Here is a 22,268-nt window from a genome sequence, read left to right as displayed (position 1 = left end):
TGTAAACTGGAGGATGCAAATAATACTTTGTTTTCCTATGTCTTACAGAAATCATAAGGGGCGCCTGGGTGGCACAGCGGTTAAGCGTCTGCCTTCAGCTCAGGGCTTGATCCCGGCGTTATGGGATCAAGACCCACATCAGGCTCCTCCACTATGAGCCTGCTTCTTCCTCTCCCACTCCCCCTGCTTGTGTTCCCTCTCTTGCTGGCTGTCTCTATCTCTGTCGAATAAATAAATAAAATCTTTAAAAAAAAAAAAGAAATCATAAGGACCAAATTTAACTCTAAATGTAAAGTTCTTGTGTGTATTATAAAACATAGTAAAAGTAAGTTCATTTCTTTCCCTTATAGTTTATTCATTTTTATATTTCATGCCTAGCATAATATCTGGGAGATAGCATATGTTCAGTAAATGCTATGAATTAATGTGTGAATGACTAGAAAAATCACTCATTCCTTAGATTCCTTGAAATCAATTAAAAGATATATTTCATTCACAATGCAAAGCACTTTTAGCAAACGCAAAAAATAAAAAAATAAAAAACCCCATAATCTCCTCAAATTGTCAAACAATAAAACATTCACAAACAATGAACCAATGATCTCATGTTGCTTCTTGATTGCATATTACACATATACTTTTCAGAACTGTACCCTGGTCACACTGTTTTGATTACCAGATAATTTATAAAGAAGGCAAGTACCTCATTATCATGATATGCCCATTGGCACAAAAGCATGCCAAACAGGCACTGTTACACATGACCACCACATCCGCTTGCAGTATAAAAGATGTCTCGGTGATGTTATGAACATAAAGACAAGTCTGAGAAGGCAGTGAGAAGACTTTGGCTTGTTTTTCTGAGCAGATTATTGTATACTGATGATCTCCTATTTCTTGGGATGGAGAGGGGTAGTTCATGACCAGTTTCCTTCTCCAAGATTTTTCATTTTCATCTACGTTGTTTGGATCCCTCCAAACTTCATATGGCGGTTGCATTAATCCACCATTTCGGTCCATACAGGAGAATGTTAGCACAGCTCCTTTCAGTGAGAGGAATGTACCTATAAAAACAATTTCATATCACTGGCATGTGAAATTCTTTCTAAAATAGTTGTTATTCATTTATGGGCAGTATATGTTTTATAATGATAATTTATATCTATAGTGTCATAATATTGCAGTAATATACACAGATCAATAGATTTGTGAGTTCATCATTTGCAACAACTTGGCATCATAGAGCATTAGGTCTAAAAGGGGCCTAAGACATCAACTTGTCAAATCCTTTCATTTTATTAATGAGAAAATGGAGACACAGAAAAGTGATGAGACTTGGGGCATGCCACATGGCAAGTTAGTGGTTGAGCCTGCACTAGAACTCAGGTTTCCTAATTTCAAATCCAGTATTCTTTTGCCATACCACATAATCTCCCTTAACATCCTTTTTTAAAAGCAAACTTTAGAAAATTTATAATTTTCATTTATTGAAAGAAGTTCAACTGAAAAAAAACTATATCATCTGATTCCATTTCCTTATTTCTTACTCATTTACTAGAAAATGTTTTNTGAGATTTAACGACCTCCATTACCTTTCACGATCAGTGTTACATTCAGCAAGTTTCCCTCAATAATCCCTCACATCAGTTTCCGCCTTGCTTTCTATATAGCTAACACTTCAGAAGACCATTTCAAGCTTTCCATAGTATTTCCTAATGTATAGCTAGAGCAGGTTAGCTACTAACTGATTAATATCAAGCTCATTAGATTGCCATTAAAGGACCTCAATAATTTACCCCAACCTACTTCTTCAGTTTACTTTCTTTCCAACATCTCCTTTTTAATAACATATACCAACTATCTCATGACTTTGAATTCTGAAGATTTAGTTTGTGTGTAGAAGATTCGATCCTCTATTTCCTCTGTTGGAATATGTATGTTCTTTGTGTTATAATTACTTGTGTGTCTGTCTTATCTCCCCCAATTTGATAGCAAGGTTTTTAAGGACTAGAACTATGCTTTTACTAATTTTTATATCCTTCAGAGGCCTAGTATAATGCTTAACTGTCTCAGTGATTTTTGGAACCAGGTGAGGTATTAAATGATAGTGACTTCTACATAGATTATGTTTATTAAGTGTTTGTTGAACTCAAAATCATTAGGTAATTAATTTTGTGTCCCATGAATTTTATTTTAATTTACTGACAGTATAATGAAATCTCTCAGCTGATATCATATTATTAAGGTTGTCAGAAGGCATAAACTTCCAGTTACAAGATTATTAAATTCTGTGGATCTAATGTACAACACAATGACTTATAGTTAACAATACTGTATTGTATACTTGAAGTTGCTAGAAGAGTAGATCTTAAAAGTTCTCACCACACACACAAGAGTGGTAACTGTGAGGTGATGGATGTGTTAACTAACATTACTGTGGTAGTAATTTCACAATATATACATATATCAAATTATCATGTTGTATACCTTAAGCCTACACAATGTTATATTTCAATTGTAGTGATGACTTTTAATACACTGTTCAGTGCTGGTCTCACTCTTTCAGAGACTTGCAACCTCAGGCAAATTTGAGCTTTAATTTATTAACATATGTAAACTGGAGGATGCAAATAATACTTTGTTTTCCTATGTCTTACAGAAATCATAAGGGGCGCCTGGGTGGCACAGCGGTTAAGCGTCTGCCTTCAGCTCAGGGCTTGATCCCGGCGTTATGGGATCAAGACCCACATCAGGCTCCTCCACTATGAGCCTGCTTCTTCCTCTCCCCCTCCCCCTGCTTGTGTTCCCTCTCTTGCTGGCTGTCTCTATCTCTGTCGAATAAATAAATAAAATCTTTAAAAAAAAAAAAGAAATCATAAGGACCAAATTTAACTCTAAATGTAAAGTTCTTGTGTGTATTATAAAACATAGTAAAAGTAAGTTCATTTCTTTCCCTTATAGTTTATTCATTTTTATATTTCATGCCTAGCATAATATCTGGGAGATAGCATATGTTCAGTAAATGCTATGAATTAATGTGTGAATGACTAGAAAAATCACTCATTCCTTAGATTCCTTGAAATCAATTAAAAGATATATTTCATTGACAATGCAAAGCACTTTTAGCAAACGCAAAAAATAAAAAAATAAAAAACCCCATAATCTCCTCAAATTGTCAAACAATAAAACATTCACAAACAATGAACCAATGATCTCATGTTGCTTCTTGATTGCATATTACACATATACTTTTCAGAACTGTACCCTGGTCACACTGTTTTGATTACCAGATAATTTATAAAGAAGGCAAGTACCTCATTATCATGATATGCCCATTGGCACAAAAGCATGCCAAACAGGCACTGTTACACATGACCACCACATCCGCTTGCAGTATAAAAGATGTCTCGGTGATGTTATGAACATAAAGACAAGTCTGAGAAGGCAGTGAGAAGACTTTGGCTTGTTTTTCTGAGCAGATTATTGTATACTGATGATCTCCTATTTCTTGGGATGGAGAGGGGTAGTTCATGACCAGTTTCCTTCTCCAAGATTTTTCATTTTCATCTACGTTGTTTGGATCCCTCCAAACTTCATATGGCGGTTGCATTAATCCACCATTTCGGTCCATACAGGAGAATGTTAGCACAGCTCCTTTCAGTGAGAGGAATGTACCTATAAAAACAATTTCATATCACTGGCATGTGAAATTCTTTCTAAAATAGTTGTTATTCATTTATGGGCAGTATATGTTTTATAATGATAATTTATATCTATAGTGTCATAATATTGCAGTAATATACACAGATCAATAGATTTGTGAGTTCATCATTTGCAACAACTTGGCATCATAGAGCATTAGGTCTAAAAGGGGCCTAAGACATCAACTTGTCAAATCCTTTCATTTTATTAATGAGAAAATGGAGACACAGAAAAGTGATGAGACTTGGGGCATGCCACATGGCAAGTTAGTGGTTGAGCCTGCACTAGAACTCAGGTTTCCTAATTTCAAATCCAGTATTCTTTTGCCATACCACATAATCTCCCTTAACATCCTTTTTTAAAAGCAAACTTTAGAAAATTTATAATTTTCATTTATTGAAAGAAGTTCAACTGAAAAAAAACTATATCATCTGATTCCATTTCCTTATTTCTTACTCATTTACTAGAAAATGTTTTCCCCCCTTCTGAAATTGAACACCTAGAATAAATTTCATGAAATTTTAACATATAGAGTTCATGCTAGCAATTTTGATTGTATTAAAAAATCCTTTGGCTCTTAGGCAGGTTTATGTATCTTTATACAGAAAAGAAGTTTACTCACCTGGATTCTCCAAGTTTGAATATCCATGCCCAATTATTACCTATGGGTGTTTTTACCAGTCCCAGAGGACAGGATACTATAAAGCTTAGGAGGTAACTTGTAATAGATTGATCTTTGGACATTACCAGACTCTTCCTTAAGCAATGCCCCAGCAGTCTTTTCCTTTATTCTCTGACATCATGCAGAGAGTAAGGTGATTAACCCAGGCTGATATGCCTCAAGAGTGTACATACAACAGACACTTGAAAAAAGAAGGATGATAAATAAAAATACATTCCATCCAGAAAGTACTCTGTAATTTAAAGTATTTAAAATTTATCAAATTTAAAATAATACGTTTAGGTGATTTAACATCCCAGTTGTGTTTTATTTTATTTTTTTAAAGATTTTTTATTTATTTGACAGAGATAGAGACAGCCAGCGAGAGGGGGAACACAAGCAGGGGGAGTGGGAGAGGGAGACAGGCTCATAGCAGAAGAGCCTGATGTGGGGCTCGATCCCAGAACGCTGGGATCATGCCCTGAGCCGAAGGCAGACACTTAACTGCTGTGCCACCCAGGCGCCCCCCCCAGTTGTGTTTTAAAATCCACTTCAAAACTAAGAAGCCTGTAAATGTCCTACAAGGGTAACTGAAGAAGATAGGAGAGCAGGGTTTAGGTGCTTCAGTGTGAGGGTCAAGGAATAAAAGGTCCCAGTGTCCCATGGGATAAAAAGATAATGCCAAAAGCATTAGACTTTTACTTGGCATGAGGAAGATTTTAAGAATAGAGTGTTGTAATCTAATTTTCGTTTAACAGGATAACTCTACCTGCTGGGCATAGTCTAAAGGGAATCAAGGTTGAACAAAGGGAGAACAGTTAATAGATTAGTACATGAAATCAAGGCAAGAAATGGATAGAGGTTTCCTCCAATCAGGTGGTAACAACAGAGATGGTGAGCAATGATCAGAATCTGAGGATACTATAAAGGTCAAATAAACAGAATTTGCTAATAAACTGGATTTAGAGTGGGAAAGAAACATAGTGGACCAGGATGATTCTGTTTCTGACCTGAGAAACTGGAAGGATGGAATTGCTGTTAACAGATGTGGAAAAGAATATGGGAGAAAGGAAAGGAATACCAGGAACTCAGTTTTGGACATGTTAACGTTTGAGATGCTTATTAGACATCTAAGTGGATGTTAAGTAACTGGATTTATATGTCAGAAATTTGGAGATGGTTCCAGACTATAAATACAAATATATGACCTATCAGATTATCAATGGCATTCAAAGTCATGAGGTTGGTTGATTTCATTTTGGCCTTAAATATAAATAGAAAACAGAAAAGGTTTGAGTCAGTCTTTGGGCATTCTGATGTTTTAAGTCCAGTGAAATGAGAAGGAACCAGCAAAGTGAACTGATAAGGAATGGGTTGAAAGTTAGAAAGAAAAGTAGGTAAATTTATTGTTCTGGAATCCAAGTGAAGTGTTTTTAGTATAGGGACAATGGTAAACATGTAATATGTTGCTGATATGTCAAGTAAGATGTGCCCTGAGAACTGACCATTGGATTTAGCCATGAGGTCAATGGTGACCTAGATAGAGGTTTTTATTGACTGGTATGGGAGAAAGCTTGATTAGAATGGAGATGAGAGAATAGGAGAAGAAAATTGAAAATAGTGAATATAAGACAAACATTTCAAGGAATTTTGCATAAAAGAAAAAGAAATGAAATGGAACATTTTGGAGGATAGATTCAAGAGAGTTTTTCTTATTTATTTATATATTTATTTTATTTATTTATTTAAGATTTTATTTTTTTAAGTAACCTCTACACCCAACCTGGGGCTCGAACTCACAACCGCAAGATCAAGAGTCACATGCTTTACCAACTGAGCCAGCCAGACACCCCTAGTTTTTCTCTTTTAATGGGAGAAAGAACAGCATGTTTGTATAATGATCTAGCAGAAAGATAAAATTTTTACCATGATAATTACACAGGTGTAATAATTGTAATAATAAAATTATATAAAGGAAACAAAGGAAAAGTTGCTGGCTTGACTTTCTTGAGTATACAAGTAGAGAAGTTGGCCAAGTTGGGAGCTTACACAATTTAGTCATAACAACAGGAGATAATATAGAGACCATGAAGATATAAGCAGACAGATTGGTAGATGTGGTGGTTGAAGTTATCTGCTTGTTTCAATTTCCTCAGTGAAAGGGGACACGTGGTCATTAGCTGACATTGAAAACAGCAAAGGGGGTATTGGAGGTTTGAGTAGAGTGGAGAAATATATAATTGTTTAAGAGCATGGGAGAGAGGACTAGGGAAATATAGTAAATATAATTACCCAGCAGCATAGCAGCCTAGTTGAAGTTGTTAATTATTTATTTCAAAATGAGACTATTTATTGTGCTTACATATTTTTCTCTAGCCATATTCAGCTACACAGGTATAGAAATAAAGTAGGTAGAACTAAATTTAACCAGAATTGTGATTGAGCTGAATATGCATGTGTAATACTGTGATTTGTAATAACCATATATTTGGTCTTTATTCTGTGTCTGACACAGAGCTCCTAAAACCCTTGGAATTTCTAAAAGTGAGGGCAACACAGGTGTCTTTTATTATGTTAATGAGGTGACTTTCTGACCTCACCCAACGGATGGGGGCTGGTTGCCAGAGGAACGAACAATGTGATTGGAGGGTTTGTACTTTAGTTCCACCCCTTGCCCCTGGAAGAGGAGGGGGCTGGATATTGAATTCAATCACCAGTGGCCAATGATTTAGTCAATCATGTCTATGTAATTAATGAAGCCTCCCTAAAAACTCAAAAGGAGGAGGTTTTTGAGAGCTTCCTGTTTGGTGAATGGGGGGGGGCACTGGGAGAGAGATGTTGGTGCAGACGGCTTGGAAGCTCTGTGTTCTTTTCCCTACTCCTCTCTTCCATCTGGATGTTCATCTGTGTGTTTTAATAATAAACAGATAAACGGTAAGTAAACAGTTTTCCTGAGCTCTGTGTGCCACTCTAGCAAATTAATTGAACCCAAGGGGGGGGTTGTGGGAACCCCAGATTTATAGCCAATAGGTCAGAAGCACAGGTGACAAGCTAGACTTGTGACTGGTGTCTAAAGGAAGGAGAGAAGGCAGTTTTGTGGAACTGAGCCCTTAACTTGTGGGATCTGATAGTTATTTCCACATAGTGTCAGAATCAAGTTAAATTGTGGGACATCCAGCTGGTGTTGCAAAGAATTGCTTGCTATGGGGAAAAACCTCCATGTGTCTGGTGTCAGAAGTGTTAAGTGTGGAAGTAGCGTGAAAGTAAAAGAGGTACATAGGACAAACACAGAAGGAGGAAGCGCTCGGTTTTTCCCTACACAGGAGCCAAGAATTTTAGCTTTTTCCATTCCAGCATTTAAAGTTGCATTTGTAGAATCACCTGGGAGCTTGTTAAAAATGCAAATCCTTGGACTCCACCCCAGACCTACAATTGGAAACTCTGGGTGGGCACCAATTATCTGTGTTGTAACAAACCCCCCAAGTGATTCTGATAAAGACTAAAGGGATAACTACCAGGAATGGATAATCTTTAGGTGCTTTTCCATTCTAAAATTCAGTGATTTAGTGCACTTCAAATTTTCATATCATTGAATTTGTTGTCAAGACAACCACAGTAAATTAATGTGAAAAGATTCCTTAAAAAGGAGAAGTGGGCTTTTCTTTGTTGAGTGGCTTTTGATTGCTGTTTCAATCTCCTTGTTATAGATCTGTTCAGACTTCTTATTGCTTCATGATTCAGTCTTGGTAGGTTGTATGCTTCTAGGAATTTATCCATTTCTTTTAGATTGTTCAGTTTATATGCATATTACTGTTCATAGTAGTCTCTTATGATCTTCCAGTTTGGCTTTCTCTCTTTTCCATTGTTATTTATAAAGCACATCTGAGCCTAGCTTCATAGTTAACTATTTTATGTGTCTCTTAAAAAATACTTTTTTTTATTATGTTATGTTAGTCACCAAACAGTACATAATTAGTTATTGATGTAGTGTTCCACGATTCATTATTTGTGTGTAACACCCAGTGCTCATTACAACACGTGCCCTCCTTAATACCCATCACTGGGCTAACCAATCCCCCACCCACCTTCCCTCTTCAAACCCTCACATTGTTTCCCAGAGTCCATAGTCTCTCATGGTTCGTCTCCCCCTCTGTTCCCCACCTTCAGTTTTCCCTTCCTTCCCCTAATGTCCTCCATGCTATTCCTTATGTTCCACATATGAGTGAAAACATATTATAATTTTCTTTCTCTGCTTGACTTATTTCGCTTAGCATAATCCCCTCCAGTTCCATCCATGTCTATGCAAATGGTGGTTCATTCATCCTTTCTAATGGCTGAGTAATATTCCATTTTATATATGGACCACATCTTCCTTATCCATTCATCTGTTGAAGGGCATCTCACTCCTTCCACAGTCTGGGCTATTGTGGACATTGCTGCTTTGAACATTGGGGTGCCTGTGGCCCTTCTTTTCACAACATCTATATCTTTGGGGTAAATACCTAGTAGTGCAGTTGCTGGGTCATAGGGTAACTCTATTTTTAACTTTTGGAGGAACCTCCATACTGTTTTCCAAAGTGGCTGTACCAGCTTGCATTCCCACCAACAGTGTAAGAGGGTTCCCCTTTCTCCACATCCTCTCCAACACTTGTTGTTTCCTGCCTTGTTAATTTTTGCCATTCTAACTGGTGTAAAGTGATATCTCATTGTGGTTTTGATTTGCATTTCCCTGATGGCTAGTGATGTTGAACATTTTTTTCATGTGTCAGCCATTTGTATGTCTTCTTTGGAGAAGTGTCTGTTCATGTCTTCTGCCCATTTTTTGACTGGATTGTTTTTGAGTGGAGTTTGAGAAGTTTTTTATAAATCTTGGATACTAGCCCTTTATCTATAATATCATTTGCAAATATCTTCTCCCATTCCGTGGGTTGCCTCTTTGTTTTGTTGACTGTTTCCTTTGCTGTGCAGAAGCTTTATATCTTGATGATGTCCCAACGTTCATTTTTGCTTTTGTTTCCCTTGCCTTTGGAGTTGTCTTTTGAAAGAAGTTGCTGTGGCCGATGTTGAAGAGGTTACTGCCTGCGTTCTCCTCTAGGATTTTGATGGATTCCTGTCTCACATTGAGGTCTTTCAACCATTTTGAGTTTATCTTTATGTGTGGTCAAGTTTCATGCTTCTCTATATAGCTGTCCAATTTACCCAGCACCATGTATTGAAGACACTGTCTTTTTCCATTGGATATTTTTTGCTGATTTGTCGAAGTTTAGTTGACCATACAGTTGAGGGTCCATATTGTGGGCTGCTTGAAATCAGGCAGCATGATGCCCCCAGCTTTGTTTTTTCTTTTCCAACATTTCCTTGGCAATTCAGGGTCTTTTCTGGTTCCATACAAATTTTAGGATTGTTTGTTCCAGCTCTTTGAAAAATGCCATTGGTATTTTGATAGGAATGGCGTTGAAAGTAGAGATTGCTCTGAGCAGCATAGACATTTTAATAATGGTTATTCTTCTAATCCATGAGCATGGAATGTTTTTCCATCTTTTTGTGTCTTCTTCAATTTCTTTCATAAGTGTTCTATAGTTTCTAGAGTACAGATCCTTTATCTCTCTGGTTAAGTTTATTCCTAGGTATCTTATGGTTTATGATGCTATTGTAAATGGAATCAATTCCCTAATTTCTTTCTTCAGCTACATTGTTAGTGTATAGAAAAGCAACTGATTTCTGTGCATTGATTTTGTATCCTGCCGCATTACTGAATTGCTGTATGAGTTCTAGGAATTTGGGGGTGGAGTCCTTTTGGGTTTTCCACATGAAGTGTCATGTCATCTGCAGAGAGAGTTTGACTTTGTTGCCAATTCAGACGCCTTTTATTTCTTTTCGTTGTCTGATTGCTGAGGCTAGGACTTCTAGTTCTATGTTGAACAATAATGGTGAGAATGGGCATCCTTGTCATATTCCTGATCTTAAGGGAAAAGCTCTCAGCTTTTCCCCATTGAGAATGTTATTCTCTGGGGCTTTTCATAGGTGGTTTTTATGAAATTGAGGAATGTACATTCTCTCCCTACACTTTGAAGAGTTTTAATCAGGAAAGGATGCTGTATTTTTTAATCAGGAAAGGATGCTGTATTTTGTCAAATGCTTTTTCTGCATCAATTGAGAGGATCATATGGTTCCTGTCTTTTCTTTCATTAATGTGTTCTATCACACTGATGGATTCTTGAATGTTGAACCACCCTTGTATCCCAGGAATAAATCCCACCTGGTCATGATGGATAATCCTTTTAATGTATTGTTGGATCCTATTGGCTAGGATCTTGTTGAGAATTTTGGCATCCATATTCATTAGGCATATTGGTCTGTAATTCTTCTTTTTGATGGGGTCTTTGCCTGGTTTTGGGATCAAGGTAATGCTGGCCTCATAGGATGAGTTTGGAAGTTTTCCTTCTGTTTCTAGCTTTTGAAACAGCTTCAGGAGAATAGGTATTATTTTTTCTTTAAATGTTTGATAGAATTCCCCTGGGAAGCCATCTGGCCCTGGAGTCTTCTTTTTTTTTGGGGGGGGGGGTTTGATCACTGCTTCAATTTTGTTATTGGTCTATTCAGATTGTCAATTTCTTCCTGTTTCAGTCTTGGTGCTTTATAGGTTTCCAGGAAGGCATCATTCCTTCCAGGTTGCTTAATTTATTTGCATATAATTGCTGATAATAATTTCTAGTAATTATTTCTATTTCCTTGGTGTCAGTCATGATCTCTCCCCTTTCATTCATAATTTTATTAATTTGGGTCCTTTCTCTTTTCTTTTGGATAAGTCTGGCCAGAGGTTTATTGATCTGGTTAGTTTTTTCAAAGAATGAACTTCTAGTTTTGTTGATCTGCTCTACTATTTTTCTGGTTTCTATTTCATTGATATCTGCTCTAATCTTTATTATTTCTCTTCTTCTGCTTGGTTTAGGTTTTATTTGCTGTTCTTTCTCCAGTTCCTTTAGCTGTAAGGTTAGCTTGTGTGTTTGGATTTTTCTACTTTTTTGAGTGAAGCTTGGATGGCTATGTATTTCCTCCTTAGGAGTGCCTTTGCAGTATCCCATAGGATTTGGACCGATGTGTTTTCGATATCATTGATTTCCACGAATTAAGTTCTTCATTTCCCATTGACCCAAACATTGTTTAGCAGGATGGTCTTTAGCTTCCAAATGTTTGAATTCTTTCCAAATTTTTTCTTGTGATGGAGTTCCAGTTTTAAAGCATTGTGGTCTGAAAATATGTAGGGAATAATCTCAATCTTTTGGTATCGGTTGAGACCTGATTGTGACCCAGTATGTGGTTTATTCTGGAGAAAGCTCCATGTGTGTTTGAGAAGAATGCGTATTCTGTTGTTTGAGGGTGGAATATTCTATATATATCTATGAAGTCCACCTGGTCTGGTGTGTCACTCAAAGCTCTTGTTTCTTTGTTGATTTTCTGCCTAGATGATCTGTCTGTTGCTGAGAGTGGAGTGTTGAGGTCTCCTACTATTAAAGTATTATCAGTATGATTATTTTGGTTATCAGTTGGCTTATGTAGTTGGCTGCTCCCATGTTGCAGGCATACATATTTACAATTGTTAGATCTTGTTGGACAGACCCTTTAAGAATGATATAGTGTCCCTCTGTATCTCTTACTACAGTCTTTGTCTTAAAATCTAATTTGTCTGATATAAGAATTGCTACCCCAGCTTTCTTTTGAGGTCCATTGGCATGAAAAATGGCTCTCCATCCCCTCACTTTCAGTCTGGATGTATCTAGGTTCAAAATGAGTCTCTTGTAGACAGCAAATGGATGGGTCATGTCTTTTTATCCAAACTGCAGCCCTGTGCCATTTCATGGGAGCATTTAGGCCGTTCACATTGAGAGTGACTACTGAAAGATAGATTTTAGTGCCATCCTGTGTAGTCCCTGTTTCTATAGATTGTCTCTGTAAATTTCTGGTCTATACTACTCTTGGGGTCTTTCTTCTTTTATAGAACCCTCCCTAATATTTCTTGCAAGGCCGGCTTGGTGGCCATGTATTCTTTCAGCTTCTGCTGGTCTTGGAAACTCCTTCTCTCTCCATTCATTCTGAATGATAGCCTTGCTGGTTAAAGTATCCTTGGGTGCATGTTCTTCTCATTTAGTACCCTGAATATGTCTTGCCAGCCCTTTCTGGCTTGCCAGGTCTCTCTGGACAGGTCTGATGTTATTCTGATGTTCCTCCCTCTGTACATAAGAAATGTCTTGCCCCTAGCTGCTTTCAGAATTGTTTCCTTGGACCTAAGATTTGCGAGTTTTACTATTATCTGTTGAGGTGTTGATCTGTTCCCTCTGAACTTGGGAGGGGTCCTATCTGCCTTTTGGATGGGAATGCTTGTTTCCTTCCCCAGATTAGGGAAGTTCTCAGCTACAATTTGCTCAAATATATCTTCTGGACCTCTCTCTCTCCACCCCCTTAGGGATCCCAGTAATTCTGACATTAGAACATTTCCTGGCATCACTAATCTCTCTCTGTCTGATCTCTTGGGCTTTCAGGAGTTTATCCCAGGCCTCCTCGGGATCCTTCTTTTCTGTCATCTTATCTTCTAGCTCACTCATTTGTTCTTCAGCCTCATTTACCCTGGCTGTCAGGATATCCAGTTTAGACGGCATCTCATTCATAGCATTTTTTAGTTTGGCCTGATTAGATCTCATTCCTCCCCTTAGAGATTCTATATTGTCACTAATATTTTCCTCAAGCCTAGATATTGACTTCATGATTGATACTCTGAAGTCTATCTCTGACATCTGGCTTATATCTGTATCCATTAGGTCTGTGGCAGAGGCCACAATCTCTGATTCTTTTCTTTGTGGAGGTTTCTCCTCTTAGTCATTGTGTTCAGGGGTGGTTGAGGGAATGTAAAAGAGTCCAAATATTAACCAAGATCCAAGCAAGATGTACCTGTTTTATAGTGACCCTAGGGTTGTCGTCCTCTTGTTCTTCCAGCCTGTCTTCTAAGGGAGGGGCCTGCTGCACTGTTACTCAGGCAACCCTGCTTTGGTAGAGTTGCCCTGCCCCCTGTGGGGGAGGGGATGGCTCAGTGAAAACAGGTTTTTTGAGCTTGTTCTCTGGCAGCTTTCCCTGGTGGCTTTCAGTGTCTCTTCTGAGAGTCAGACAAGTGACCGTACCCAAACCTCCGTCCCAGAACAGAGAAATTGCAGTCTGTTCTTCACTGAGGTCTCCAAGACACACAGTCTCTGTTTCTGTCTGCACTGCTAAAAACTCAGCCTCCCTGGTAGTGAGCCCCACAGCAACTCTCCCAGAGGTTGATCCCAGGGCTGGGCGTGTTTCTGCCCTTTGTGCTTCTAAAACCACAGGCTGTCCTCTGTTCGTGTGCATACCTGCAGCTCCTGGATCCTGTCTGGGGGCTGGACTGAAGTCCTTTCCCTGCTGCAACCAGTCAGTGAGTCTTTGCCTGGTCCCCAGTGTGGGATCCTTTTGCTCTCTGGTGTTATGTCACCTTCCAGGCGCCAGCTTATGGTGGCTCCCTCCCCCTTCTGTTTCTCTTCTGATATCTGCTTCCAGAATCACTCCTCCACCCTTCATACCTTGAGACTTCTGGAGATTTTCTGCTTGTAGAGTTCCAGATGTATATTCTTATATCTCAGGCTGATTTCGTGGGTGTTGAGAATGGTTTGGTAGATATCCAGCTAAATGCAGGAGATGGGTTGAAATAGGGTCCCCTACTCCTCCACCCTCAACTCCCCAAAAATACTTTTTTTAAAGAGCAGTTTTAGGGTTACAAAAAATTGAGTACAAAGAGTTCCCATATGCTCCCTTTGTCCTTTATTTATTAACATCTTGTATTAGTGTGGTACATTTGTTACAGTTGGTGAACTGATGTTGATATTAACTTACGTCTTGAAAGAACTGGAGAATAATGACAGAAAATTGGAGAAGACAGGTTCCCATTATATATCTTTAAATAGTTTAGTAAATATTTGCAAAGCTTTTCCTTATCAGATACCACATTATTAAGTTGAATCTCTACTTAATTTGTATTTTGCCATCATTTTTACTCTGTTTGTTTAAGAATGGTAAAGAACTTTCCCGTAATATTGAGAGATCTGTTAAATTAGTTCCAGATCTGTTTATTTCTAGGCTTGTGACATAGAAAACCATATTTGTTAGAATATCTCTTACAAAATTGTCTTCCATTTACGGTTGTAAACTTGTGTACACAGGAGTTAGATTTTCACCTTTAAACTTGTAGGGAATGCCTGTCACATATCCAATATGGATAACAATGTATTGAGTTAAGTAGTAGATTGAATTAATGTTTAATAATTCATTGTCCTCACTGATCTGTCTCTAACTTAACCAGTGTAGGAATTGTGCATATTTCCTTAAAATTAGAAATGTAGTAAAAGATATTTTCTCATCATGAAGTATACCACAATTAAAGTGACTCTAACAGATTAACTTTTAAAATACAATGGATTTTATAGGCTGAATTTTGTCCCTACCAAATTCATATGTTGAAGGCCTAAACCCTAGTACCTCAGAAGGTGACTGTATTTAAGGTAGAGCCTTTAAAGAGATGATGATGTTAAAAGGAGGTTGTTAGAGTGGGCCCTAATCCCAGCTGACTGGTGTCTAAGAAGAGATTAGGATACACAGGAGGCACCAGAAGTACATGCACACAGAAGGACAGCCATGGGAAGATATGGTAACGGTGGCTATCTACAAGCCAAGGACAGAGGCCTCAGAAGAAACTAGACCTGCTGACTCCTTAATCTTGGCCCTCTAGTCTCCAGAAGTATGAGATCAATTTCAGTTGTTTAAACACACACACACAAATGCATGTGCATGGATACATTTATCTAAATTTGCCACACTAGTAGAGAGCTGACTATTCCACTTCCAATAAGTAAAAATCTACAAGAATTAGCACACCAGTTAATAAAATTTAACTCTAACCTAGCATTCTATATATATGTATTCTTTTAAAATAAAATTCCTTATTCTATATATTAATAAAATTATTTTTTTTACTTAAAAACTATCTGAAGAACATCATACCTAGGAAATACAAAGTAAAGTTACTGAAAAGAACAAATTTTCAAATATTCAAAGGAATTGCATGAGGAATCACACTCATCTCTTCTTTGGGAGGAAAGAAAGATAATTCAAGAGAATAAAACATGCTTTAGCAAAATACTCATAACATGTTAAACTCTTTAGGCACTAGGATAAAAAGGAAAGAAATTGTGGTATGCCTTTGAAACAAGATGGGAAGGTTACCAAGGACTTTAGAAAGCCATGTCAAATTAGACTGCTTCAAGATTAATTGTTCTGAATTCTCCAGGGATGATAAAAAACACTCATAGGCCGTGATCTGGCATGGAACTTTGGAGAAATACTTCAATTCATTAAATAGTTTAACTTTTGCATTAAGGTTTTCCTTAGTGCTTTTCAGAAACCTTTTTCCCAAGGCATTGTTTAGGTGGGCAGTTCCACAGTTTCCTACCATAGACATAATTGTATTATTTTATTCTAAGGAATGGTAAGTTGCTGTATGACTAATGTTGGGATAGTATATGATTTATGAAATTTTCAATAGTTTCCAGTATACGGAATACTTACAAACTTTATTCCAGATCAATACAAATTAATGTTAAAAAGTAGAAATTAAGGAATAAATAAAAACTCTTACCACTTGGCAATACCATGACTGGCTCTGTAAATCTTTGTTCATCTGCTGAAGGTAGGTTCAGGGAGATTATTAACACCATTCCCAGACTAGTTCCAACAAACAAACAAGGGGAGACTGTAGAGTCATTTTTCCGAGCAAAGGACTCCATGAAATATAGTGCTGTAATTGCTTCTTTCGAATCTTTGTCAATACTGGAGATGCTAGAGCTTCTAGAACGATTATAGGAATTTTCTCGGCTTTCTATAGAAATTCAGAAAAACAAAAATTGTTAGTATATTTCCATAATAAGTGAAGTCAGACTTAGTAAATGAAAACCAAAATTATGAAAGGGAAGTAGAATTTGATTCCTTGTTAACTAATCTGGAAGACTGCTTGTCCAGTTCACCAGCTTATTTTGATAATGAAGAGACTAAAGTCTAGAAATGTAAGTGATAAACTTTGGCAGAGCTGGGACTAGAAGTTGAGTCTCCAGAGTTCCAGTTCATCATGTTTTTCTCCCTACGTTACCTCACAAATTAGTTGAAATTTTCTAATCTGGAAAAAAAAATATTTAGTCTGAGTAGTCAAGGTTACAAGAATTTCTGGTACCATTTTAATTATGCTTCCCTTCTATCTCTCAATTGTTGAAAATATTCCTAATGATTTCTTGGCAATTCCCACCTACCTACAACATTATGGCTACTTACCTGAAAGGTCACGAATGTTCTTGGTGAATACATTTCCCTAACTGACATGATTTTTGGTTTTGCTATATTTGGAGTAACTCCAGTTGTAAAAATTGGAGTATTTACCAAGGCCAACGAGCAAATGATATATCCGTGAACTACTTTCAGGCTATCTACCTTGAATCCAAATCCAGTTCTAACTTTACCTTAGGACCAAATAAGCTGTAGACAGGGCCATCTCATTGTTAATGGTAATCTTTCTGAGAGGGCTTCAATACACTAAAGGAAGCAGCATGGTTTCAAGTTTTCCAGCTCATCAACACTTACACTTGTGCACACTCCAATAAGCATAAATGCACCCCCCTCAGTTAAATACTACTAGGAACGTTTTGTTATAATTGCTCCAGAGTTCAAGTTCCTCATATTCTTTTTTCTACAGCATTCACTCCTTTTCTTTCTGGATAGGTTCAAGTGTGACTCATTTTTGTAAAAAGAGACCAAATATAAGTTCGTTGGACTCTTTTTGTAGAAAGCAAAATACAGTATTCCTGATTCCCCCTTCTACCCCTCAACAAGTTTGTAAAAATAATTATTTGTAATAGAATTTAGAGATGAAAGGAAGCTTGGATATAATCTATATAATTTTATAGATTTGGAGACAGAGACATAGAGTTAAGCAGTTGTCCCAGAATCCAGCACAAGCTAGAGACAGAAATGTCTAAAACTCAAAATTCCCAACCCAACCCAGTGACTAAGAGTACTACTTCCAAAACCTTTACATTTTTCTTCCATTATAAAATTCCTAGCTAATTTGCTTTCAAAGTTTTTCCATTCGTGGTTCATTGACATTTAAGTTTGTTACTCATACACCTGTGAAAGAGTTAACCTCATTATCTGCATATCCATGAACCAGATTTAGTATGGTATAATAGTAAATTTTTAAATTTTTGTAATTTTGTATTGCAAAATATAGGTCATTACTAAAAAATTTTTGAGGAATGGTAAATGGGGAATTACTTCATAGAATAGAATTACCATAGAAAATCTTCTAAGACGATTTTTTCCTATATCTTTCCCCAAAGTTCCTTGTCAGCAAGACTGTTGCAACTAAGTTGCAAGATTCCTTTTTTTCCCTCCCTCTCTAAAAATTTCTGGCCTTCTAGCTCTTACACTTTAATCCCTGCTCCAGCACTCCATAAACATGCAGTTAATCCTTCCTTTTAAAAGCATCTGGGGGCGCCTGGGTGGCACGGCGGTTAAGCGTCTGCCTTCGGCTCAGGGCGTGATCCCGGTGTTGTGGGATCGAGCCCCACATCAGGCTCTTCCGCTTTGAGCCTGCTTCTTCCTCTCCCACTCCCCCTGCTTGGGTTCCCTCTCTCGCTGGCTGTCTCTATCTCTGTCAAATAAATAAATAAAATCTTTAAAAAAAATAAAAATAAAAATAAAAAAAATAAAAACATCTGAAGATTGCAAACTTTAGAACTTAAGATCTTGCCTTTTTCTTGGTCACATTCACTTGACAGTTGAGGAGATGAGCGTTGTAAGACATTAAATAACTATCTACTGGTAAAAACACTGAAAGGCTTACCATTGAGATGGAAGGAAACTCTCAATTGCTTCTGGGAGTGTAGAGAACTGATTAAGGCATAGGTCTCCCCTTGTACAGAGGAGGTGTCTACCAATAAGCAGAGACATTCTGGTTTTAGAGATGAAGAAGGAAGTATAGTGAGGAATGAATTTGGAGTCATGGCCACAGCTTGACCAGGCTCTCAGTCACTCATTGCCTTGAGTTGACTGTAAAAGTATCTTTTACACAAGACCCACATCCCTTGTCCTCTAGCTCCCATTATCATGGCATATCAAATTTTAATTGTATCCACAAAATTTGCGTGTTTAACTTACCTTCTGTTGTGATCGGTAAAGAAATTTCCATGCAAGCAGCTGATTGTGCTTTCCGAAATGGTGGTCTTCCAGGACCCCAGCGATTTACTTTTGACACATCAGCACTGGACAGACGTTTTCCAGAACTGCAACTCTGAGAGGTGGGACTTGTGCAGTGTCCATTTACATGATCTGTACCGAGAGGAAGATGGCAGCAAAAATATCATAATTAAATCTTCATATAAAGGAATCCAAATATGTAGATTAATGAAGAGTGAGAATTCCTTTTTTCCAAACCATGTAAAGATGGCTAAGCCCTTGCTATTTTAAGATTTAGCCACATTTTCAGTAGTTAGCCAAAATTTCATAAGATTTTTGTTACATATAAGTTTATTTTTAATATGTGGATTAACATAGCTTAAAACTTATTCTGTGTCCCCATTAAGTATTTTACCACTTAATGGCATTACAAAATAGGTTATAGTATTCAACTTTCTTTTGCATAATTTAAATATACACCTATTTATATGTTTTGGAAGTAGCTCAGGTGCTTGGAGTTTAAAATATAGATTGGAAGCATCTTACTGTGTCGTTGCAAATGGTCCTTAAGAATATTGATTCTAGAGCCAGACTGCCTGGGCTTAAATCCTAATTCTACCATTTACAAGTTGTACAAATTACTGAAGTCTTTATACTTTAGTTTCCCTTTCTATAAATTGGTAATATTAATTACCTCATGGAGTTTTTGTGATAATTTATGTCACATGCCAGAACCTTCTTGGTATACGGTAAATTCTGAACAAAAATTATTCTGTCATTCTTGTTCCAGACTATTTAAACTGCTCATGTCTAAGACAAATAGTACTATTTATTTAGAGCTCATTTGTTTATTTTTTTTAAGATTTTATTTATTTATTTGACAGAAAGAGAGACAGCCAGTGAGAGGGAACACAAGTAGGGGGAGTGGGAGAGGAAGAAGCAGGCTTCCTGCTGAGCAGGGAGCCAGATGCAGGGCTCGATCCCAGAATGCTGGGATCATGACCTGAGCCGAAGGCAGAGGCTTAACGACTGAGGCACCCAGGCACTCCTATCTCTGTTTTGATATAACTTAAAAACTTGGAAATAATACCACTGAAAATAGGTCTTTTTTCATGCTAATATGTAATATTTGAAACAACATCTCATAGTTCTGTAATATTCAGAGTACACTTAAAAATGATAAGTGTCATTCAAAGGACCATAGAGTTAAATGAAGAAGAATCCTGTTTAATGTCCATATGGTACTGTCAACTCCATTACAGCCTTTTTGTATTGTAGAGTTTGAAAACTTAAAATTGTCCATTTTCTGGGTTTCCTTGCAGCTAGTGCAAGGATGACAATTCAATTAGGTTTCACCCTTCATATGCATTAGTGTGTTTTACTATTTTTTAAAAAGAGTTAACATATTTATTAAATACGTAAATGCCAGGCACATCATACATATTACCCATTTAATCTTCACATCAGCCCTGCAAGGTAGATGCGTTATTATCCCGATTTTGCAGTTGAGGAAACTAAAGCTTAGAAAAAAAAGGGGGGGGTTGGAAAATTTTCTAATATTATATAAACAGCATTCATGGAGGCAGAATTTGGATCCAGATTTTCTCACTTAGTGGCTATATGCTTAAACCTGGGCCACGAGGCCAGCTAAAGTATTTGTTAAGGGGTTGCAATTTTGAGGACATATTTAGTAGGGTTTAGGAGTGGCCTGTGTAATGCACATTGAGATCCATGCCTTTTCGGCCAATCATCTTTCATATTAACACAGATCGCAGAAATCCCAGATTTCCCAGATGGAAAGGCAGAACTATCCCTTAATGAGTTAGTCACTGGGAAGCTGAAGTCAAGAGCTCTACCCCTCCTACACTATCATAGATAGTCTTATAAATAGGAAAAACACTGAGAGTAATAGCTGGCACTAAAAAGACTTAGAATGAATTAAAAAAAATGGCAACTTTGGTGGCCCAGTCAGTTAAGCTTCCAACTCAATTTCAGTTCAGGTCTTGATCTTAGGGTTGTGAGTACAAGCCCTGCATTGGGCTCCATGATGGGTATGGAGCCTACTTACGGGGGAAAAAAAAAGAAAAGAAAAATTGGATACAAATTGCAAAAATAAGCCCCCTTCTGGGTACATCTGTTAGGAAAGGTTGCCCCTTCATCTGGAATGATGCCTTGGTTGGAGAACAAGTTGGTTTGTTAATTGACTTAATGTTGGTTTGCTTGATTAATCTGTTTTAGCAGGAAAAGAATTTATGAAAGGATATTACGCAGCTCAAAACCTCAAGGATAACCTATAAGGTATACTTAGAAGCTTTGCAGTTGAAAACAGTGCCCAACCACACTGAAATTACTGTTTCAATAAAGAACCACTGTTAGTGGCTCAGCATTGATGATGCTGGAGCTAGATACTAGGAGCTGTGCTATTGCTTGCCTGGTACAGCAGGACATCTCTGCCATCATAATCAACAAAACTGAGGTTTATATAATTTTCAATTTGTCTTTTAGTGTTTTTTGACTATTCTCATTCTCTATCTTTTTGCTGACATTTTGAGGTTTTTTAAGCTCTTATTTTTAGGATTTTTTTTTTTTGAAGAATTTTAAGCTGAAGACCTGGATGGACTGAATCACAGACTTCCCTTGATCAGCTTAATTTTTTTATCTCCAGTTTTAATTTGATCCTTCTATAGCAAAATTTTCATAGCTATGATTTTGTTCTTAAAGCTAAAAGTACTTTGAATGAGCGTAAGTTTATATACCTTGCGTTTAATGTTTAGTTTCTGAAATCCAAAGTTTCAGTGAGCTTCAAGAGATCATATGGTAGGCCACAGAACAGGCCTTAAAATATGTAAGAAGACTGAAATTATATTAAGCCTCTGTTCTGACCACAATGGTATGAAGATAGAAATGAATTACAGGAAAACTAGAAAATTACAAATATGTGGAGATTAAGCAATATAATAGTGAACACCCAATGGGTCAAAGAAAAAAAAATTAAAAATATCTTGAGACAAATGAAAATGGAAATACAACATATCAAAATTTATGGGATGCAGCCAAAGCAGTTGTAAGCGGGAAGTTTATAGTGATAAACACATACATTAAGAAACACAGATCTTTTTCTTTCTTTCTTTCTCTTTCTCTTTCTCTTTCTTTCTCTTTCTCTTTCTCTTTCTCTTTCTCTTTCTCTTTCTCTTTCTCTTCTTCTTTCTTCTTTCTTCTTTCTTCTTTCTTCTTTCTTCTTNTAAGCAATATAATAGTGAACACCCAATGGGTCAAAGAAAAAAAAATTAAAAATATCTTGAGACAAATGAAAATGGAAATAAAACATATCAAAATTTATGGGATGCAGCCAAAGCAGTTGTAAGAGGGAAGTTTATAGTGATAAACACATACATTAAGAAACACAGATCTTTTTCTTTTTCTTTCTTTCTTTCTTTCTTTCTTTCTTTCTTTCTTTCTTTCTTTCTTTCTCTTTCTCTTTCTCTTTCTTTTTCTCTTTCTCTTTCTCTTTCTCTTCTTCTTTCTTCTTTCTTCTTTCTTCTTTCTTCTTTCTTCTTCTTTCTTCTTTCTTCTTTCTTCTTTCTTCTTTCTTCTTTCTTCTTTCTTCTTTCTTCTTTCT

The 22,268-nt window shown here is 37.0% G+C and overlaps 1 protein-coding gene across 1 annotated transcript in view; it reads right to left on the bottom strand.

Moving 5' to 3' along the window:
• STXBP5L (syntaxin binding protein 5 like) overlaps positions 1-22,268 on the bottom strand; it is a 404,610-nt gene that overhangs the window by 10,094 nt on the left and 372,248 nt on the right. The window contains exons 24-26 of the mRNA XM_034659194.1: positions 18,632-18,802; positions 16,065-16,304; positions 3,315-3,675 (exon numbers count right to left, since the gene is read on the bottom strand). Coding sequence (XP_034515085.1) covers positions 3,315-3,675; positions 16,065-16,304; positions 18,632-18,802 — 772 coding nt within the window. The remainder of the gene's footprint in view (positions 1-3,314; positions 3,676-16,064; positions 16,305-18,631; positions 18,803-22,268) is intronic.

Source organism: Ailuropoda melanoleuca, chromosome 1, assembly GCF_002007445.2.
Source record: "Ailuropoda melanoleuca isolate Jingjing chromosome 1, ASM200744v2, whole genome shotgun sequence".
Lineage (NCBI taxonomy): Eukaryota > Metazoa > Chordata > Mammalia > Carnivora > Ursidae > Ailuropoda > Ailuropoda melanoleuca.
This window is presented reverse-complemented; position numbering and strand designations above follow the sequence as displayed.